General features: G+C 47.7%; 1 protein-coding gene across 3 annotated transcripts in view; it reads right to left on the reverse strand.

The window, feature by feature from the left end:
* Positions 1-21034, reverse strand: part of ZFAND6 (zinc finger, AN1-type domain 6) — a 139325-nt gene that overhangs the window by 7906 nt on the left and 110385 nt on the right. For all 3 annotated transcript variants that reach the window (XM_015419252.1, XM_015419253.1, XM_015419251.1), the window contains exon 5: positions 20083-20189. In XM_015419252.1, the coding sequence (XP_015274738.1) occupies positions 20083-20189 (107 nt within the window). The remainder of the gene's footprint in view (positions 1-20082; positions 20190-21034) is intronic.

The following is a 21034-nucleotide window of genomic DNA, read 5'->3' on the forward strand; positions in this document are numbered from 1 at the left end:
TGCCAGACAAACCTTGATCCTTGTTGGATCAAGTGACAAGCTTATTGGAAAGGGCTGGAATGCCGAAAAGCAACCAGTCGCTTAGAGTGGTCACCTGAGTGTCAGCAGGAGTTTAAACATTTAAAGACCCTGTTCACTTCAGAATCCATTTTGTGCCACCCTGATGAGACTAAGCAATTTGTGGTGCAAGTGGATGCTTCAGATGTGGCTATGGGGGGGGGGGGGGGATGGGAATTTGCATCTGCTAGCATATATGTCTAAAATGTTTTCCAGCACTGAGAGGAATTGGGTGGTGTGGGACAAAGCAGCAGCAGCCATCAAGCTGGCGCTAACCACCTGGAGGCATGGGTTGGAGGGGCCCCAAGTTCCGGTTGACGTTTGGACAGACCACAAAAACTTGGAAGCCCTCAAAGCTCCTAGGCACCCAAATGTAAAACAGTTACAGTGGGTGGAGTTCTCTAAATTTCATTTCACCCTCAAGCACCTCCTGGCCACTGCCCTGTCCCGCCTTCCGCAGCATGCTAGTCAACGGGAGGAGGTAGTGGACACCATATTCACACCCACCCAGTTGGGAGGGGTGGTGATTATGCATGGCCAGGCAAAAGGGGTGGCCTTAGCCCAGGGCGGAGCCATGGACTGAGGAATTCAAGTCCGCCCTCTCTGATGGTGAAAAGGCGGAAATTGAGAAAGAGGGGATGCTGACGCAGAGAGAAGACGTGTGCTGGTATCGGCAAAATAAACTGTTTGTTACAGAATCCATAAGGGCATTTGTCGCTAGTTAAAGACTCTAAACCTAATTCAGAGACAGTTCTGGCAGCCCCGCATGAGAGGGGACATCTCTAAGTATGTAGCCTCTTGCCAGACATGTTTGATGAGCAAGAGGCATGTGGGGAAGGCCCTGGGACTATTACAGCCATTAGAGACTCCAGACGCCATGGTCCATCGTATCTATGGACTTTATCACGGACCTACCCCCAAGTCATGGGAAGACTGTTATCTAGGTGGTGGTGGATTTGTTTTCAAAGAGGCACATTTTGTCCCCTACAAACAGGTGTCAACAGCCCAGAAGCTGGCCCAATTATTCATGCAACACATTGTCAGACTCCATGCCCTGCCCCACAAAATAATCTCAGACAGGGGTGCCCAGTTTGTAGCGGGGTTTTGGAAGGAACTCTTGAAACTTCTGGGGATGGAACAAGGGCTGAGTAGAGCTTATCACTCTGAGACCGATGGCCAAATGGAACAGACAAATCAAATACTGGAGCAGTTCTTGAGATGCTTTATAAACCACCAACAAGATAATTGGGTAGATTTGCTCCCATTTGTGAAACATAGCTATAATAATTCTGTGCACAGTTCAATAGGAGTGTTCCCATTTAAGGCTCTGCATGGGTACAACAGAAGGCCCCTCCCCGCTTTGAACCCAGAGAATCCAGGCCCAGGTGACGCCAGTACTTTGTGGGCCAAAGTAACTCTGGAGTGGCCCACTCTCCAGAAAACCCTGGATAAAGCAAAAAAGGGCTATAAGCGTTATGCTGACAAAGGAAGGGGCCCAGCATGGGCATTGAAACCAGGAGACTCTGTGTAAATTTCCACAAAAACCTCAGAGGGCTGCAACCAAGGCGTAAACTGGGATGGAGATACATGGGCCGTTTCAAAGTACTGCACCTTAATAACAAAGTGACTGTTGAGGTTGAATTACCCAAAAGCTTACAGCACATCCACCCTGTGTTCCATTTCAGTCTTCTGAAGAAGGATCCTGGACCCTCGAAGTGGAAACCACAACCTCCAGCTCCTCCTCCCCTGATCGTGGATGGCGAGGCCCATCAAGAAGTGGAAGACATTTTAGATTCTAAGATCAAATGGGGTCAATTGTACTGCCTTATCAAATGGAAAGACTTTGACCCGAGTCATAATGAATGGGTGGCTTCTAAGCTTGTCAGAGCTGCAAAACTGGTGCACGTTTTCCATCAGTGGCACCCCCTTCAAGCTGGGAGGGTGATTTGGGGCTTTGGGTGGGCAGAATGTCAAACATTGCTCTGCTCAGTTTGCCATGACTGTAAGGGGGGAGGGAATTCCTTAGGTGGGGGGAGTGAGTGTGGAGCGTGTGACTGTGCTATCTGAAGAGGCCATAATTCTTCCAAAGAAGTCTTCCTCTCCCAGACGAACGTCCTTTTGGTGCCAGCTTGCTTGTTTAGATAATGAGATTGTATATTTCCCAGGTGAAGGGGGGGGTAGGTATGCGATGGCTAGGTGGGATGGCTGTGACGTATGAGTGGCTATTAGGAGGGGTTTCATTTGAATTATCTATATCTGTGATTGTACCCGTCAAAATCTCCAGTTCTGACACAGTATTGTTCTGATCTGGATCATGTCTTATTCTCAATAAACAAATCACTGCCAAAGAGAGTGTTGTTGAGAGTGACTTGTCCAGGAGTCCGACACCTATCTGCACTATCAAAAGGAAGTAACAAGCAACCCAGACTCCATGACAAAGAAACCTTTATGATTTGTATTGCCCAATATAATTGTTGCATTCATATTTTTAGGTGAACACAATTGTCATCTTAGGTGTGTTAAAACATTTAGATAATGTAACACATTAGAAGCACAATACTAAACAAAGTTACACCCTTCACCGACTTGAATGGAATTAGAAGGTGTAACTCTGCTTAGAATGGCACCGTAAGTCATATGGCTTTGCTTCTGGCACAGTAGGACTAGGATCCACTTCTCACATACCTCTAAACCAAACTAAGTATTCCTTAGAACACATGTGAATGATATTTATATAGTTTAAGCACAAAGCACTATACACTGCTTTCTGATGGAAGATCTAATCTCAGCAAGGCAATAGGGAAAAAATGAGGAAAATCCTGTATAAAATCAGATAATTCAATCTTTCACACACTGGTGAGGATCATAAAATACTGATGCAATTCATTCTGCACACCCCTGGACATTGGTTTTTCAGAGAGACCCCCCCACACACACACATCACACAGAAAGCTCCTTATAAAATTGAGAGGAGTTTTAGAAAGATTTTGAGAGGAGGCACTGTTGTGCATGTGTATCTATTTACTGAAAGAGGTCATAACCGAGGACACACTCCCTTGGAGGATCATAACATAGCTCTTTGAATCCTGGCCCACAGTCTCATAGTTCCTGAAAATGCACAGAAATTTCTCAACAGCAAAAAGTGACAAATATACATAAGATGCAAAAAAAAAAACCTGCCAAAAAATTGGCAAACACATTTGAAGAAAATGAAGCTTAGAGACCAGGAAGTGGCAATTAAACAGTTAAAAAAACCCCACTGTTATTTTGTCTGTGATTACCCTCACTTTTTATGGGACAGCATGGAGTTGGAAGATCTGCAGCTGCAAATGGAAGTATGAACAGAAATACTATCAGAAGAAGAATCATAACACAAGATACATACACAAACATCTGGATGCAGAAAATTTAAACATTGATAGGGAAAAGAGCTAAACAATTACAAAGCTAATCACAATTTTGAAGGCAGCTAAAGCCAAAGAGGACAACATCTGTACCGAGGACAAAAAAGAGTGCAAGAAAAATGTGGTTTGAGCTGCCAAGCAATCAGGTTAGGCATGATCAGTTTAGCATTTTTGCAGTCCCACTGATTTCAAGGAAAGAATTAAATGCCTGCTTAAAATTTCTGTCATTGTAATTGATAGGACTAAAAGGAGTGTTAGAATATGACTATCTGTATACAGACATCATAGAAACACAGAAACATAAAGCTGGAAAGGACCTCAAGGGTCATCTGGTCTAACCCCCTGCACAACACAAGAAGTTCACAACTACCTCCCACCCCTCCATTCCCCCAGTGACCCCTACTCTATCCCCAGGGGAAGGCAAAAAATCTCCAGGATCCCTGGCCAATCTGGTCTGAAGGAAAATTGCTTTGTGACCTTGAAACGGCAATTGGTATCACCCTGGGCATGTAAGAAAGGGGTATGAGAGCCAAGCACTGGCTCATCCCATCCTGCCCCTCTCATTGCTGTCAGAGGGCCATCTAGACTCTGCTTAAAAACCTCCAAAGAAGGAGAGCCTACCACCTCCTGAGGAAGCCACTTTCACCACTCTTTCAGGCAGTTCTTCCTAATGTTTAGCCAGAATTTTTTAAATTTAATTTCAATCCATTGGTTTTGATACGACCTTCTGGGACAACAGACAACGCCGCTCCATTCTCTATATGACAGACCTTCAAATACTTGAATCTGAAGGAAAATTGCTTTGTGACCTTGAAACGGCAATTGGTATCACCCTGGGCATGTAAGAAAGGGGTATGAGAGCCAAGCACTGGCTCATCCCATCCTGCCCCTCTCATTGCTGTCAGAGGGCCATCTAGACTCTGCTTAAAAACCTCCAAAGAAGGAGAGCCTACCACCTCCTGAGGAAGCCACTTTCACCACTCTTTCAGGCAGTTCTTCCTAATGTTTAGCCAGAATTTTTTAAATTTAATTTCAATCCATTGGTTTTGATACGACCTTCTGGGACAACAGACAACGCCGCTCCATTCTCTATATGACAGACCTTCAAATACTTGAAGAAGGTTATCATATCACCTCTCAGTTGTCTCCTCTCCAGGCTAAACTTCAACCTTTCCGCATAGGACTCGGTCTGCAGATCCCTCAACATCTTAGTTGCCTTCCTTCCAGCTTGTCAACATCCTGATAGAGGTTTAGTTGTGATGGTTATAAACACAGCTTGTTGGTTTATAAATTCTGGTTTGTGGGGAGGAAATAAAATCCAATTTGCCCAGGAACCTACAATTTGGACATCCCAAACTAAGAAGTCTTCAGTTATGCTCCATGCATCAGGTAGGGGAGAGCACACAAAGATGGCAGCAAGCTGTGTTCATGCCCATTATTGACAAACCTTCGTTGTACCTTCTTAATGCAGCCAACTATTGCAATTGGATGTTAAAGGTCTTTACTGCACCTAATTTATAGCCCAGTGTTTCACAGACTTTTGCTATCTGGAGCACAGTCTTTATTTCCTCTGGCTTAAAAAAGGAGGTACACTTCACTCAACTTCAGAAAGAGACATTTTCTTAATCATCTTCTATAGAACAACAGGGCAGATACATTTGGTAAATGTAGGAAAGCCCAGTTAAATATTGCCTCTGTGGCATTCCCTTTACTCAGATCATGCCTTTCATCAATTGTGATGCTTCTGGGATTCTCCCACACCAGGCGACATCAAGGAATACCCAACAGCCTTACCCTCCTGCCCTTGAGATCACACCACAACCCTTGGAAGGCAGTCAGAGACTCAGGCCACCCAAGGTCTTCCTTGGAGCTGGTGTTTCCAATATGGTGGCTAAAATTTTTGAAGGCATGCATCAGCCTCTCTCTCAGCAGTACACAAGTGTGCTGCAGCACACAATTTGGGAATTATTGTTGTGGCCTATGTTTTAACAATGAAACTCACTTACCTACTGTGTTTAGTGTTAAATCCATGTCATGCCTCTTCATTCTCACTCTTGAGCTCTCGTCTGGGATATCAGGACCATCTATATTATTTTCTATGCTTGCGTCATAATCACTCTCTGTTTCTGAGCCCCTGGCAGTGTCAGGTAAATCTGAGTTATCCATCGACAATTCCTCTCCGGTACTGTCTACTGAAATTGTCTCGGCAAGGTCCACTGATGGTGGTTCTATTTGTTTAATGGGACACGTATTTAGGTATGTAAAAATGTTTTTGGTAAAAAAAATAAAATAAAACTTATGCTGTTCACTCAGTTTCAAAGAGTCATTTGCATTTGTTACACAGTTTTGCAATTATTTGCATTTCAGCACTGCAACAATGCAGAGTCTTTCAACTTTGCAAACATGCCCAGGGAACAGCCGGATCCCTAATGAAGAGTCAACGTGGAAAGATGTGATTTTTAACGTTTTGCTGTTATTGAAATCATTGAAAAAGAAAAGTATTAGGAATATGGAGGAAAGGAAGGGCGTTGTACAATGACTGATGCAATTTACCAACTGCAGAGTAGCTTGAGAAAGCCTGCCCCCCCCAGATGAATAGTGTAAACTCCTTTGCATTGCTAACATGCAAAGGGATTTAAAGTGTGAAGATTTTCCCAGTACAAAGCAAACTGTAAACTGAACAAGAACTGAAAAATGAGGAAAAGCTGGTTTAATGCACATGAACAGCATGAAGCAACAGGGATAATCTTTTTTCACACGCAGTTTTAAAACCAGGGTGAGCCCCAGCAAGCAGACCAGGTATGAAGTTCAGGTAACAAAAAATATTTCATCCTTCCCCTTCAAAAACCATTATGTATAGGAAATACCCTTCTGCAGATCACCACATTGGCTACCCACACCGGCCTTTGGCCAAACGTGTGTGGTGCACAGAAACTGCAGTCACTTCCATGCTTGCTGGGGGAGGGGGGAAGAACCAAGGAAATATGATTCTACCAATACAATGAATACTGTCGCAGAAGACCCATACTCAGGACCTATTCAAGGATCAATTCACACAACAGAGAACCAATAGTGCTCAAGCACCCAAATACAGCAGCATTGGAGGGAAAGGGGTGGGTAGGACATAATTCAGTTGTGCAAATTCCAAGCTTGTCACCTTCAATTGGCAGCAAAACAGGGAAAGGTGGCTGCTGAGAGATTGGGCCGCCATTGCTACTCATAGCAGGAAGTTCTGTGCTATGGTTAGAGTCAATGCAAAGTTAGACTCAATGGTTAAACCAATGGTTAGACTCAATGCAAGGCAACACCTTCTATCTTCAAACCCAGCCCCCATCAAAAAGGTCCAACAATGCAACAGGTAGAATCCCAAACTAGACAAGGCGTGTTGATCCACGCTCGGTACTTTCCCAGGCCTGTAGCCATAGTAGGGCATTTAGGGGCAGTGCCCTCTCACTCATGGCCCTTGCCCCACAACCCCTGCTGTGGGAGTTGTGCCGGCAGGTAAGGAAAGGCCCTTCTCTTCTCCACCTGCCTGCCAACAGGATCTCTCTCTCTCTCTCTCCTGCTCCCCCACCCTGCCCCCAGATTTCCCAAAGCCCTACAACCCAAAATTTTCTGGCTACTCTTTGGGTGTAAGTTTTAGCAGATGTTGGTCCAGCTCAGGTAAGAGCCATGTATCTGACTTTTCCACAAGCAAGAAGCTTATTACTCTTTTTATCTATTATCATACACTGAAACTACCTAGGATCCATGCTTTTAAAAACTAATGTGAGAAGGCAGCCTCTGGGGGACAGGTTATTTAGGAAGTACTGAAGTGCTAAACAGGATAAATGGATTTATTTTTAATAACTCAAATTCTACATAAACTTCTTCAATGAGGTCTGGAAGGAAAATTCCCAAGATGCCGACCTTCAACCAAAACGTCTTATATTGAAGGATTCCTTACCAACTTAAAAGAGTTAAGGGACACTATACAACCACATTACATTACACTTACTCTGAATAAGTTCGGCTAGTCTACTGAATCTTCAAGTACAGCCCATTAAACACAGGACTTGTGTGCATAGGGCTTGTTAGGACCTGAGCTGAAACACAAACAAAGACTATTGGAATTCTGTATACACAGGGCTTGCTTCTTGTTTTGCTGCATTAATTCTATTCTTCTTAAGGAAGGAAGGAATTCCTGAAGGAATTTATATCCCACTTATTTCCCCAAGAATCCAAGTGGCACTCATGAGAGGTGCAGAGGATGCAAATCCAGCTTCCAGCCCATCACATGGATAATGTCACTTGTGAGCCAGAAGACCAGGGCAAATGTCCAACTGTAAATGGGGCTTGTTGTTGTGATTCTTCTTTGCATGGCACAGAGGTGACCTCTTAAAGCATCAACAGAGTCCTTCCTTGCCTTCTACAGCCCCTCAGCTAGAATTGTGTTGTACCAAGAGCACTGCGACAAACTGTGCCCTAGTGACAAACAGGAAGCCTTCCCAGCCCTATGCAGCAGGATCCAGTAGCCCCACTTTTTCTCAGGGTCTTCGTGCAGAGGTAGCTTGCCCCATTTTCACCTTCCAAAACTCTGCAATTCCCGCAGCCCACTATATTTGAACTTTCAACAAGAGAATTCCTTGAGGATTGCAAAAATCATTGTATACAATCCTTTCAGCTACTCCTCTTGGGGACAGGTCTTAATCAGTGTATCTAAGATTCCACACACCACAAATATCTAACCACTTCTAACATGTTCCAAGATCCACAAATGTTATAGTTCCCAGTAGTTCATGAATTAGAAGCCTTCAAGTTCTGAGGGTTTCATGTTCACACATTAATAAGCATAGCCTGTGCTTGCAAAAGTGCATACATCTAAGGTTGCTCTACCCCTCCTCACACCCAAAGTAGCTCAAGGCTGCATTTCCCACCAGATTACTATGGTAACCCCTCCCCAAGATGACTTTGCTTTGAACATGTGACAACTTTTAAAAAGTCCAGATTGTAGATAGGACAGGTATTACCAAGCCAAGCTGCACAGATCAGACAATATCAGTGTAGTACCAGTTTTTTTTTGGGGGGGGGGGTTAGATGCCTACATGGGACTCAGTGGGAAAGAAACCTTGCTACATTCTACTGTGATAAGGTTAAAAAAACAAGGAAACTTTCACGCCTAGAACAGGACATATGGCACCTTGGAAACTATCTTCTTATCTTATCAAAAGCTGCAAGTCAGCAAATAACTTTATTGTTGAATGCATAACCAAGTTCTAGCTTAAACTGAAAACCATCCCATGGCAGAGACAAGAATATTGGGATGGATATTCCACTAAAAAGCACAAGATTAATCAGCCTGTATTAAGCTGCAACTGTGCATCTTCTTAAAGACAGTAACAAGATCTGTAGCTGTGGAATACCAGAAATGTGCAGTTCTCAAAACCAGAGTATCAGGACCCACAGCCGAACAACGGAGCACACACTTCCAAGAAAGGTTTTGCTTTATTGTCAGTACCATGGTTGCAATAACATGGTCACTGTTAGGAATGACGAGCATGGAACAAGCATATAGTGATATAAAGGATTCAAGAGGTCTCCCCCCACCTGTGGGCCAATCAGCCCACTTCCCGTAGGCGGGAAAGAGGAACCGATGACCCAACCGATCCAAGGATGAGAAATGAAACTAGTCTCACGGTTAATTAAAGTGGAGACACTACACAGGCATGAAGACAAGGTCAGAGATAACAAGGGGAGAAGTGAGAGGAAAGGAATGTGGCACCAACTTGTACACAGGTCAGACAAGCGAACTCTAGGCTAATAATATGGCAGCATAGCTGACATTCTGCCCGCCTAAAGAACAATCTACCGGCTAGCCCGGGAGATCTCCCGGTTTTCCTGGCAACTCCCGGTGAAACTCCCGCAAAAGCTGAGGGGCCCGAATATCCCCTACTTCCACCCATTCTCGGTGTTGGGGTCCAAAGTCCACCTATTCAATCAAATAATACAGTTTGCCACGTTTACATCTAGAGTCCAGGATTTTAGACACTTCAAAATGTTCCTCGCCCTCCACCATGAGAGGAGGGAACACTGGCTTCGTAGGGTGCCAGTGTCAGACTCACAGCGAACAATGAAATACACTCTTGCAGGAAGGTTTTATTTTATTGAAGCCATGAAGTACTTAGAACAACTTTTCTGTTCAGAATAACACAAAGGGCTTGAGACTGGGATAATAAAGCAAGTTCAAAATAACATGGGCCAATAGATATGATTCCCGCGCCCGCCTTGAGGCTCATCTCGCGCTCAAACCTTGAGAAAGCAATGGCTGTAGCTAATTAAACAATTCTTCTGTTCTCATACTACTGTTCATTATAGACTAAGCAAAAAGCCTCCAAAAGCGCACCACCTGTAGCTTTGGCTGATAAGGTTCCTTCAAAGCAACGCTAGCGTACATGGAAAGGAATGCAGTTGACTATGAGCACTGGAGGGTGGAGGGGGACATGCGCACCAGAGTGTAAGCCAGACAAGGGAAGGCAAGATAGGGGGGGGGGGTGAAACACATCTCATATACACTGAAAAGACATATTGGCAGCTTGCTGACAGCCAGGGACTTGGACCTGGGTCCCATTTCAGGAGGCTGAAATGAAACACAGAATGGACATTACTCATGTTTTTAGGAAGTTCTAGATCCACAGTAACATCATTGATTAGACGTTTGACGTTAAACGGGCCAATGAACTTCCAGCCCAGTTTGTGGCTGGGTCTCAAAACCTAAATGTTCTTAGTAGAGATGTTAACAGAGTCACCAAGCTGCAGAGCCCAAACCTCCACCCTTCACTTGTCAGCCTGAGCCTTGTAAGCCTCCTTCGCTGCCTCTAAGGTTTTGCACAACAAAGGCCATGAGTCTTTAAGTTGTTGACACCACCATGCAGGAACCCCCGGGCCCAAGATGTTGCACTTGAGGAACGGCATAGGGGGGTTGTTGTAGCCATATAGTGCCTTGAAAGGGGACATTCCCGTAGAGCAGCGGTTCTCAACCTGTGGGTTGCGACCCCTTTGGGGGTCGAACATCCCTTTCACAGGGGTCGCCTAAGACCATTGGAAAACACAAATTTTCGATGGTCTTATGATAGCAACAAAAACAATTTTATGGTTGGGGGTCACCACAACATGAGGAACTGCATTAAAGGGTTGCGGCATTAGGAAGGTTGAGAACCACGGCCGTAGAGGAATGAGTCGTGTTGTTGTAGCAAAATTCAGCCAGCGGCAGCAAGTCTGCTCAATCATCTTGCTGATAGTTGGTGAAGCAACGTAAATATTGTTCCAAAGTTTGATTCACACGTTCGGTCTGCCCATCAGTCTCTGGGTGATAAGCGCTACTCATGGCCCGTTCTACTCCCATGAGTTTCAAAAGCTCCCCCCCAAACTTGGAAGCCAATTGGGTCCCCCTGTTGGAGATAATTTTGCCCGAGAGCATGTGAAGGCGAACCACGTGTTGCAAAAACCACGTGTTGCAAAAACCTTTGCCAAAACCTTTGGGGTGGGCAAGGAATCAAATGGGATGAAGTGAACAATGACCCAGATGACAGTCATGGATTTACTAGGGGGCAGGTCCATGATAACATCCATAGAGATCACCTTCCATGGTCGACTCGGAGTCGGGAGAGGTTTCAGCAGCCTCGGAGTTTTACCCGGCATGGGTCTACACATGACACAAGTCTGGCATGACTTAACAAACGAGGACAAATCTTTGCGCATGGATGGCCACCAAAATTGTCTTTGCAAAAGCTGTAGGCATTTGACAAATCCTGTGTCGCTGCCGAGTCTGGAGCCATGAACCGCCACCAACACTGCCCCCCGCAATATTTTAGGGATGAATAGTTTCGTGCCACGGTACCAGCATCCATCCACTTTCAGTTCCAACCCCCCTTCCCATTCCACCTCCGCTTTGTCATCATCCGAGAAGGCGGTGGCAAATCTGATAGTCCAGGCCGTCCCACCCACTTGACCAGGAGGGGAGGGGGTGGGCCCGGACTGCTGAGCAGGGGGGAAGGAGCCCGCACGGCTCCAAGTCATCACCATCCCACTGAGTTGCGAGGGCGTGAACATGGAGTCCAATATCTCCTCCCTTTGGCTGTCATGTTGGGGGAGGCGGGACAGTGCATCAGCTAGAGAATTTGCTGAGCCCAGGAAATGGTGAAGTGTGAATCGGAACTTTTAAAAGAAATTGGCCCAACATAACTGCTTAGCGTTGAGGTTACGGTGGGGTTTCAACACTTCCAAGTTTTTGTGATCAGTCCAGACCTCAAAAGGCACCTGGGCCCCCTCCAACCAGTGCCTCCACGTAGAGAGCGCTAGCCGGATCACTCCCGCCTCTTTGTCCCACACCGACCAATTCTGTTCAGTCTCATTAAACTTGCGGGACGCATAGGCTAGGGGGTGTAACCATCCATCGTCCCCCTCTTGCAAGATCCCCCCCCCATAGCAACATCAGATGGAACTTGCACTCGGATAGTTTAGCAAACAGTTTGTGCTTGTGTAACTTTTGGAGTACTTCTCGCACCAATTTCACATGTGAGGGTAAATCGGGGGAGTACAACAAGATATCATCTAAATAGACTAGGGCTCCTTTGAACAAATGTTTGCGTAACATCTCATTGATCAAGTTCATGAAAACTCCCAGAGCCCCCTGGAGACCGAATGGCATCACTCTATATTCAAACTGGCCTAGGGGGGTATTAAAGGCAGTCTTGTGCTCATCCCCCTCTTTTATGCGCACTCGGAGGTCTAATTCGGAAAAGATTTTCCCTTTAGATGCCTCGGCCAACAGGTCTTTAATGAGTGGCATGGGGTAGGCATTGGTAGATGACACCACATTCAAGCCCTGATAGTCTGTACACAACTGCAACCCCCCCCCCCGTCCTTCTTTTTCCGGAACAGCACCGGAGCAGCAAACGGGGAAGAAGCTTGTCTGATGAACCCTCTGGCTAAATTCTTGTCAATAAATTTATGGAGTTTCTCCTTCTCGACTGGGCCCATCACATAAATCTGTCCCTTGGGTAAGTTATGCCCTGGCAATAACTCAGTGCTACAATCTGAATGTCTATAGGGTGGAAGTTCGTCCGCTTCTTCTTCTTCAAACACCGTATCCAAGTCTCGATACTCCGGGGGAATAGAAACCAATTCTTCTTGTGCTAGGCACGCCCGAGGGGTTTCAGGCTTTGGTTTGGGGCCCCACTATGGTTTCTAGGGATGCGTTTTGCACCGCGGGGAGATGAATAGCACTTTCCCCTCATCCCAAAGAATGTAGGGATCATGGCCGTGTAGCCAGGGGCTTCCAAACACTAGCAGGAACAGCGCTGCTGGGGTGATCACAAACTAACGGACTTCCCAGTGATCCCCCACCCCTAATCGCAGTGGTACTGTCTCGAATTAACAAGGTTCCTTCTTTGTGGATCGATCCATTTGGGTGAATATTAAGGGCTCCGGCAACCACACCACCGCAGCTTCTAGCCCGGAGATCAGGGATGGATTAATAAGGTCCTTCCCACACCCTGAGTCAATGAGGCCTCTTACTCTGATATGGGTCCCCATGTTCAGATTCAAGAGAGTCACAGTCACAAAATAAGGGGAGGGTAGCTGCTCACCACATTAGGCGCCTCTGGGATCGGGCCCTGCTGCTCTGCACTGCTTACAGCAGGCTCTGCCCGTTTCCCGCCGGCACGGTGTCCTCCTCCTCACTAGTGTCGTCCTCAACTTCTGGCAGGGCCACCTGGAGAGCCTTAGCAAATTTTGGCTTGCCTGACGGTTTGTTCGCGGGAGTCCCCCCGTGCGTCTTGGGAGGGTCAGGTTTCCCCGGTTTCCCCTGGCTCGATCCGCTGCAGTTAGCAGTGAAGCGGCCATGCTCTCCACACCAGAGACACAACCACTTCTTTAAGCGTTGCTCTCAGAGCATTTCGGGTGGTCTCACCGGTTTCCACTTCTGCATCGGGACCAGGGGTCCCCCCCCCAACCGCTGCAATATCCAAACGCAGGGTGTTCAGGCAGCCTTCCGCACTCTCCGCCTCCTGCATCCATGCCAAGAGCGATACCGGGTCCACAGAGCGAAGGACGGTCTCACAGATCTCGGGGTTCAGCCCCACACGGTACAATTCAGCCAGGACTTAGTCTGGGCAATTCCAGATTTTGGTGGCATGGAGGTTAAACTTGGATAAATATTCTCTCAACGAGCGCTTCCCGTTTCAGGGTGTGGAGGAATGCCCTGGCCTTCAGGCCAGGCATTCTGATCCTCGAACTGGGCATGCAACACCCACATAAAAGCGTCCACACTAACCAACTCCAAACCCTGTAAGTTGTGGAGGCCCACGTACCACACTGCTGCAGCTCCATGCAACCGAGTCGCAATCACATCTACATGACTGCTGTCATCCAGGAACAGGTAGCCCCAGTTCTCCACAAATTTCATTACCCTGACTACAAAGTAAGACAAATCCTCTGGGTCTCCGGCAAACGTCGCCTTGATCAAGTCTTTGGGACAGTGGAGGACAGGGCCCTTGGGGCTACCCGGTTGAGGCACTGGTGCAGGAGCATTCCCATCGGGGTCGGGCCCTAGAGCCCCTGGGGGTGCCGGCTGGCCCAGTACCGGAGGTGCTGGTAGTCCCTGGGGGGGCGGGGGGGGCTGGCGGCAGCTGCTGTGCTTCCCGCTCTGCTCGCAGCACCCGGATCACCATATCCGGGATGGCCAGGATCACCTCCTTGAAGTCTTGAACCATTTGGCGCAGAGCCTGTTCCACCTCTACAATCCGCTCGGCCAGACCGAGCTCTTCCTCCTCTGGAGACCGACGTCCGCTATGCTCTTTCATGTGGCCCGTCACCCATGTTCAGATCACAGCTTCCGACATCACCCCGTATGGTAGGAAGCTGGATTCGGGCAGCAGACCGGTGTCAAACCAGCTGTCTCTACGGGGACCCTTGGTAAGGATGTACGTTTCCTCCGTTGAGTCCAGGTTAAACTGGACCCACCGTAACGCCCTGGGTTGGTACAGCTGACCTCCCGGCTGCCTTGGCCCCCTTGGTGTCAAGAAAATGTGGGCTGATGCAGTCTTCGGGATGGTCCCGATGCCCACAGTCGTTGGAGGGGTAGTCTGGGGTGGGGTAGTTGTCACCAGTACCGATCCAAGGCTGAGAAACAAAACTAGTCTCACGGTTAATTAAAGTGGAGACACTACACAGGCATGAAGACAAGGTCAGAGATAACAAGGGGAGAAGCGGGAGGGAAGGAATGTGGCACCAACTTGTACACAAGTCAGGCAGGCGAACTCTAGGCTAATAAACAATATGGCAGCATAGCTGACACAGAGGAGAGTATATTAATGAGATGCTCAAGAAGCCATACTCACGGGGTTATCAAATATAAGGCCCGGGGGCCAGAACAGGCCCATCCGGGGCTCTTATCCAGTCCATGAGCAACTGGTGCAAGGGAAGAAACAGGAGCCTGCTGGGGAATTATGGCTTCAGCACAGCAGAACAACCTTGTCTGCAGCAGTCAAGCAGAATGCCTGGACTACAGTGGCAGCCTCACTAGTAAGTTGGGAGCAGGCCTGTAGGTAATGCGGGGCCCACGGGGCCTGGCCCCCTAGCATTTCTTCTGGGCCCCCTTCATCCCGGGCTGCTCCCAAATTGAATTAATGTAATGGGCTTTGATTTAATTAGCTGCAGCCCCCCCCCTTCGAGGCCCCATCCCAAAAAAATCCCTAGCTACGGGGCTGGTTGGGAGCCACCGCAGATACATTCATGCCGGCTCGAGACTCCAAGGCAAGGTCACATGCCCTCTCTGCTTGGCTTGTAGCTCTGGGGATGACATCCCAGATGGCCACAGGGATCAGTGTTTGCACATGGGGGTTGAGATGATCCTCTGCTGGGGCCTGCTGGCGGCCAGTGGTGCTGTCATCTTTGTGCCCCCCCCATGCAGTGGCAGTGCTTTGGCCCACTGGGGGTATTCTTTGGCAGTTTCTTCCATACATGGGTGGCCTAGTCCTACCACCGAGCACACAACTCCATGGCCGGGCCTCCCTCCCCCATGAACCACCTGGCTGCCTTCAGCCATAAGAAGCTGCTGCCCTCTGGGGGGCAGTGCCAGCAATCTCTGGTTATAGAGGTAACTGGGTGGCCTGGGGTCTCTGCCACACATGCAGCCTTGTGTGCATGGTGCCCACTCCCCCATTAGATGATCTGGTGGCCTTCAGCATGGGATGGCTGCTGCTGCATGGGGGTGGTGCAGCTTGCCAATGATCTCTGGCTTGAACTCCCAGCATTGCCCTGCCATGGATCACCTGGTGGCCTTGGTCGGAGGCGATTGCTGCTGTACGGACATCTCCAGCTTATCAGGCTTTGCTTGGCCTGGTTCTGCCATACACAGGGCCTCATACCTGGGTCACCTCCTCCCCGCTTCTGCAGCAGGGGAGATAATTCAACTTGTTTTCCCAGTCCCCTTCCATGGTGGTTCAGGGGCAGGGGGCAGCTCACAACCAGGGGGGAGTGGTGGTGCAGGCGGTAAAACGCCCTGCAGTAACAACAATGAACAGCCACTATGGCTGTTCGAGACCCACCGCGGCCGGGGTGAGCGTCCGGCCCTAGTCCTAGCTCCCGCCCACCCAGAGGTTCGAAAGCAGTAAATATATAGCAAGTAGATAAATGGGTACCTGCCTTTAGGTGGCAGGGGGCACCCTCCTCCGTGTGAGGTGTGTGGCAGGAGCAATTGGCGGTGGCGGCGGTGACAGTGGACTGGTTGGAACAGTGAAAGCAACGGAGCGGCAGCAAAGTTGCCGAGGCGATCCCTGGTGGTCAGTGAGCAGAACATCGAGTAGCGAGATCCAACAACAACGGAGGCAGAGGCGGAGCCACGGAGGAACGCGGTGACGTGGAGGAGCAGGCACGGCAGAGCCAGAATTGGACGATGGCCAGGCTGTGGCTGACACGGGCCGCGCGCTGAACACAGGAGATGAGATGCCCCTGGACACAGGAGATGGGACGCCAACCCTGAAGACCGCTTGGAGGAAGAATGCCAGAGCTGCAGAACAACAGCCCTGCCACCTGGGTGCCGGTAGGCAGCCCCACCCCTGTATACTATGTGGCCTTAGTTAGGGAAAAATGTATTTGAAACTACCTGTAAACCGCTCAGAGACCCTTCGAGGTCAGAGCGGTAAATAAATCGAATGTATAAATAAATAAATAAATAAACCAATGCTCCCTCTAAGCTGTGGAGTTTTGTGAGCAAAAATCGTGAACTACTGGCATTAAAGTTGTGAGCAAGTGATTTGGCTACTGCATAAATTAGTTTGCTCTGGAGCCATCCTTCCTGAGCTAAGACAAAAATGTGTGAGCCCAAGGCTAAAAAACTGTGAGCTAGCTCACACTAACTCAGCTTAGAGGGAATACTGCTCACAATACCCAGCTGCTTCATGTTTTTACCCTGGGGCCCAGGCTCACAGCATTGGTGGTGGGAGTGGGCTGGGGAAGGGGTTTGCCCCCCTCCAGGAAGTGTGGGAACACCTTCTGAGTGCTATACCACTGGCTCTCCAGTCCGCTCATGTGGGTTTTCCTCTGCCCCGTGCCCCCCCCCCGGCCACATGGTCTTGCAATAAGGACAGACCAACTCGGTGCTCAGCAGCTGCTGTCCTTTATAAAGTTTCTCTCTCTGGTACCTGGGATTACGTTTTATGGCACACATGGCCTGGCCTGACAAAGTCATATTTATGTCAGATCTGGGCCTTGTAACAAATGATTTTGACACCTCTGCCATAGTCCATATTGCATTTGAAATGGAGCAGGTCCCTTTTAAAAAAACTAATTTTTGCCAGCTCTTTTAGCCATTGTAATCATGGGAAGTTCAGTTCTGTGGCTGTCCTGTCACTGAGCAATGTTGAAAAGGAATTCCATAGAATTTCATCAGTTGAAAAAAATATACTAGAGAGCAGCTTAAAAAGGTGACTATTTTAATGCAAGCCTGCAAAGCTTGTGCTGCATGCTATGTCTTTTAGGTACTACAAAAAAGCAATCCCTGTAGGAGAGCGGCATGTTTTTACTCTCATAATTCTGTTCTGTACAGCAAAGCACCCTGAAGACTAATGCTCATTTCACCTACACAGTGCATTATTTGTTTGGTGATCAGAAACTGTCCAGGTGTATCTTTTTATTTATATTCTGCTTTTCTCCCTTGTCGGTTGTCAAAACAGCTTATCAAATTGTTCTCCCATTCCCCACTTTATCCTCACATCAACTCTGTGAGGTAGGTTAGGCCCAGAGATTGCAACAGGCCAAGAGTAACCCAGAAAGCTTCCATGGCAGAGTTGGGGATTTGAACCCAGTTGTTCCAGATCAGCACATTCACATACAATCCTCTCAAATGCTTCTGAGACAAGACACTTGAGAGAACTGCATGTGAACGTACTAAAGTTTGCAAATGACAAAAGTACCATAAACCAGACTGACATTGTTTCTACATGGCTATTGTCATGAATCTATGAAGGTGTGTTGGTACTTCTTTCTAATAGTAAAAAATATTCAAAGTTGCATCATGTGTTGTTGCTTGTTTTTTAAAAAATGCTATTACAACTTAAAACAAAGTGTAACACCTGATACAACATTTTGTTGCAGGTCTCTACCCCCTCTCTGATAATCTACCCCCCCATTCCCCCCTTTCTCCCATTATTTGTCAACCTACCCCCATTTCACTCCTTTCTCCCATTCCCCTTATCTGTCAGTCAACCCACATTTCTTTTGCCCCCTCACCTTTTCTCCATCAGTCTACCCAGCCCTTGCTGCTCTCCCCACCTACCTCCACCCTTAACACTCCACTCCCCCCACACAACCTTGGCATTCACTCACCCCCACCCTTGCTCTCTTCCCACCTGCTCCCACCCTTAGTACTACATTACACCCCCCCTTTTCATTGAAACTCCCCCACACCCTTGCTGCTCTCCCCACCTGCCTTCTAGCAGGCAGTCCTTACTCTGCTGCCTTGGGGGTGTGTGGAGGAAGTACAGGACAGGATGCTCATGGGGGTTCCTTTCCTCCATCGCTGCTAATTTCTCACATGGCTCAGTGGGAGTAGAGACTTACAGGGGGGAATCCTATATCCCCCTAAGTGGAAAGCTGGGGACAGCCAGTCTCCTGCTGTTGCTGCCAGACAGGAGATGGCTGCTTGCATTCGCCACCCACTGCTGCAGAGCCTGGTGTGGGCACTGACGTCTTCCGCCTCTAACAGCCAAGCGCAATGTGGCTGCTGGTGTCCCCTGTGGCTGGGGCTGGTGGTGCCTCTGCTACTCCCGCCACCGGGCCAGTGGAGGTTGTCACTGCTGCCGCCTCCTCCTCCTCCTCCGGTGCTGGGGTGGCGTTGAGGCGAGAGCCGTGGGCAGGGCAGGCCTGCTAGGTAGGTATGGGGTGGGGAGAGGCTGGCAGGTGGGTGTGGAGGAGTTGAGTGTGGGGAGCTGGGGAGGTCCTGAGGGGACTTCTTTTGGCTGGGGGCAGCTGCGGCTTGGTTTCCCTTCATCCTTCCTTCCCGACTGACCTGGGCTCCAACATGCTGAATCCCTCCTGGCTTATCCTCGTCGCTCGGCCAGCCCCATGGCCCCAGTGTTTCTCTAAGGTGGCGGAAGAGGAGGAAGAGGCAAAGAGCCAGAGGAGCCCACCACCAAGACTGGTGGAAAGCGAGAGAGCGTTATTGGTGCAGCAGCTTCTTTTGCAGCTCCAGTGTCTGTTCCCACGCCTCATGCAGAGCAAGCAGTTTTACTTTTGGGGGATTTAAGTATCTCCTGTATAGTTTTTGAAAGCTGTAAGATTTTCTGCACACCTGGAGAGTCCCCCAAGTGTGCAGAAAAGTCTCTTTACCCTCCACGTGCTCCTTATCTCCAGAAATAAGTATCCACACACAGGGGCACAGTTGGGAATTAGATATATGGATTCTCTATAGTAATCATTTTTGCTTTGTATATACACTCCACTACACTGGCAGAGTCTACTCTTTTTGCCAAGCTATATGAAATGTGGAGACTTTGGTCTTTCGTGCAGAGAACCAAATAGTTCTGAAACCCAAGCTGATGGCATGAACCAGGATATGGAAACAAGAATTAAAAAGTATTCTGGCCTTTTAATCAAAAGCTGCAAGTCGGCAAAGGATTTGCAAACATCTTTATTTAGCCTATCTCTGTAGCTTAATCAGATTAAATGGCTAGCAACACAGAACTTGAATCCTTTACCCCTCTTTCATCAGCAAGCCTTAAAAGCCTGGGTATAAATAAGAAAAAAAAGTCTTGATGTACTGGAACTACCTCTTCCAACAAAACTATAAAGCACTTAGGGATTCTCTCTTGACTACTGAGAACAAGTTGATTTATTATCATCAAACTCAATAGAAGACCCCAAAGAACAAACTTTTCCTATAGCCACAGCTGAGACATTAGGATGGAACACTTAAAATGTCACCTGTCCACAAGGTCTCTCTTTTTTTGCCACAGTTACTGCAACTTTTAAGAAAAAACCTCACTGGCATCATTCAGTTATTGAAACCAGCAATAAACCAAGAGATTTTCCCTGTTGCCTTAACCTGTGTAACAGGCTGAAAAAATCATGCTCTTATACTGACCTTGCACATCTTCTCTTTCAGGAACTGTTTTGTCCACTAGGTCTGTACTTTCCACTTCAGATGATGTTAATGATTCTGCTAAGAGTGAGGATGGACTTGACACAGCACTGAAATGAAAATACCCACATACATTTGTTGTTCAGAAAGCAGTTTCAGTCTTATCCATAGTAAAAAGATTTACAGCTCTTTAAAAGCAGCAGTTTCAAGGGCGTATTAAAGGGAGGGGATAATCTGCTATAACTATTCAGAAACCTAAATATTTCAACATTAAATGTGCATCACTAAAAGAGAGACAGAGGCAGGCAAGCTCACTGGACCCACAACTCTGATGAGCTACTTGGAAAAGGGACCAACAAATAATTGATGATAATAGATATAAAGGCAGGCAGCATGGTGTAGGCTGATCTTGTCAGATCTTGGAAGCTAAACAAGATCAGTACTTGGATGGGAGACCCCTGAGGAAAGTAGTCCTCGGTGCAGAAGAAAACAATGGCAGATCACCTCTGTTTCTCACTTGCCTTCAAAGCCCCTTACTGGGATTGCCATGTCAGTTACATAAGGTAACCAAGCCACAGGACTTGACTGGGAAGAACAGTGATTCTTGGCTGCTGAGTCAGGGTCCATCAGTAGGCTGAGAAAGCCAACAAAGAGAGATACACATGCAATGCAATAGGTTGAGATTTGGGGGGGCAGGTTGGGTACAGTAACCCTCAAAGTAAGGAGGCTTGGTTACAAACTAAACTTTTCATACTGGCACTAAAAGAACGTCCATGCAACCTCAAGCTAGTGTCAGGTTCCACAGCCAAACAAAGGAGTACACGCTTAACATAAGGTTATACTTTATTGTAAGAGCTATAGAGGCAGTAACATTGTCACTGTTATGAATGGCTACTTTCCTACAAGCAGAATGGGATATAGGGTATTCGTATGCACACACACCCCACTCCTAGGC

Source organism: Gekko japonicus, unplaced genomic scaffold (genome assembly GCF_001447785.1).
Source record: "Gekko japonicus isolate JY-2015 unplaced genomic scaffold, Gekko_japonicus_V1.1 scaffold111, whole genome shotgun sequence".
In the NCBI taxonomy this organism is placed as follows: Eukaryota; Metazoa; Chordata; class Lepidosauria; order Squamata; family Gekkonidae; genus Gekko; species Gekko japonicus.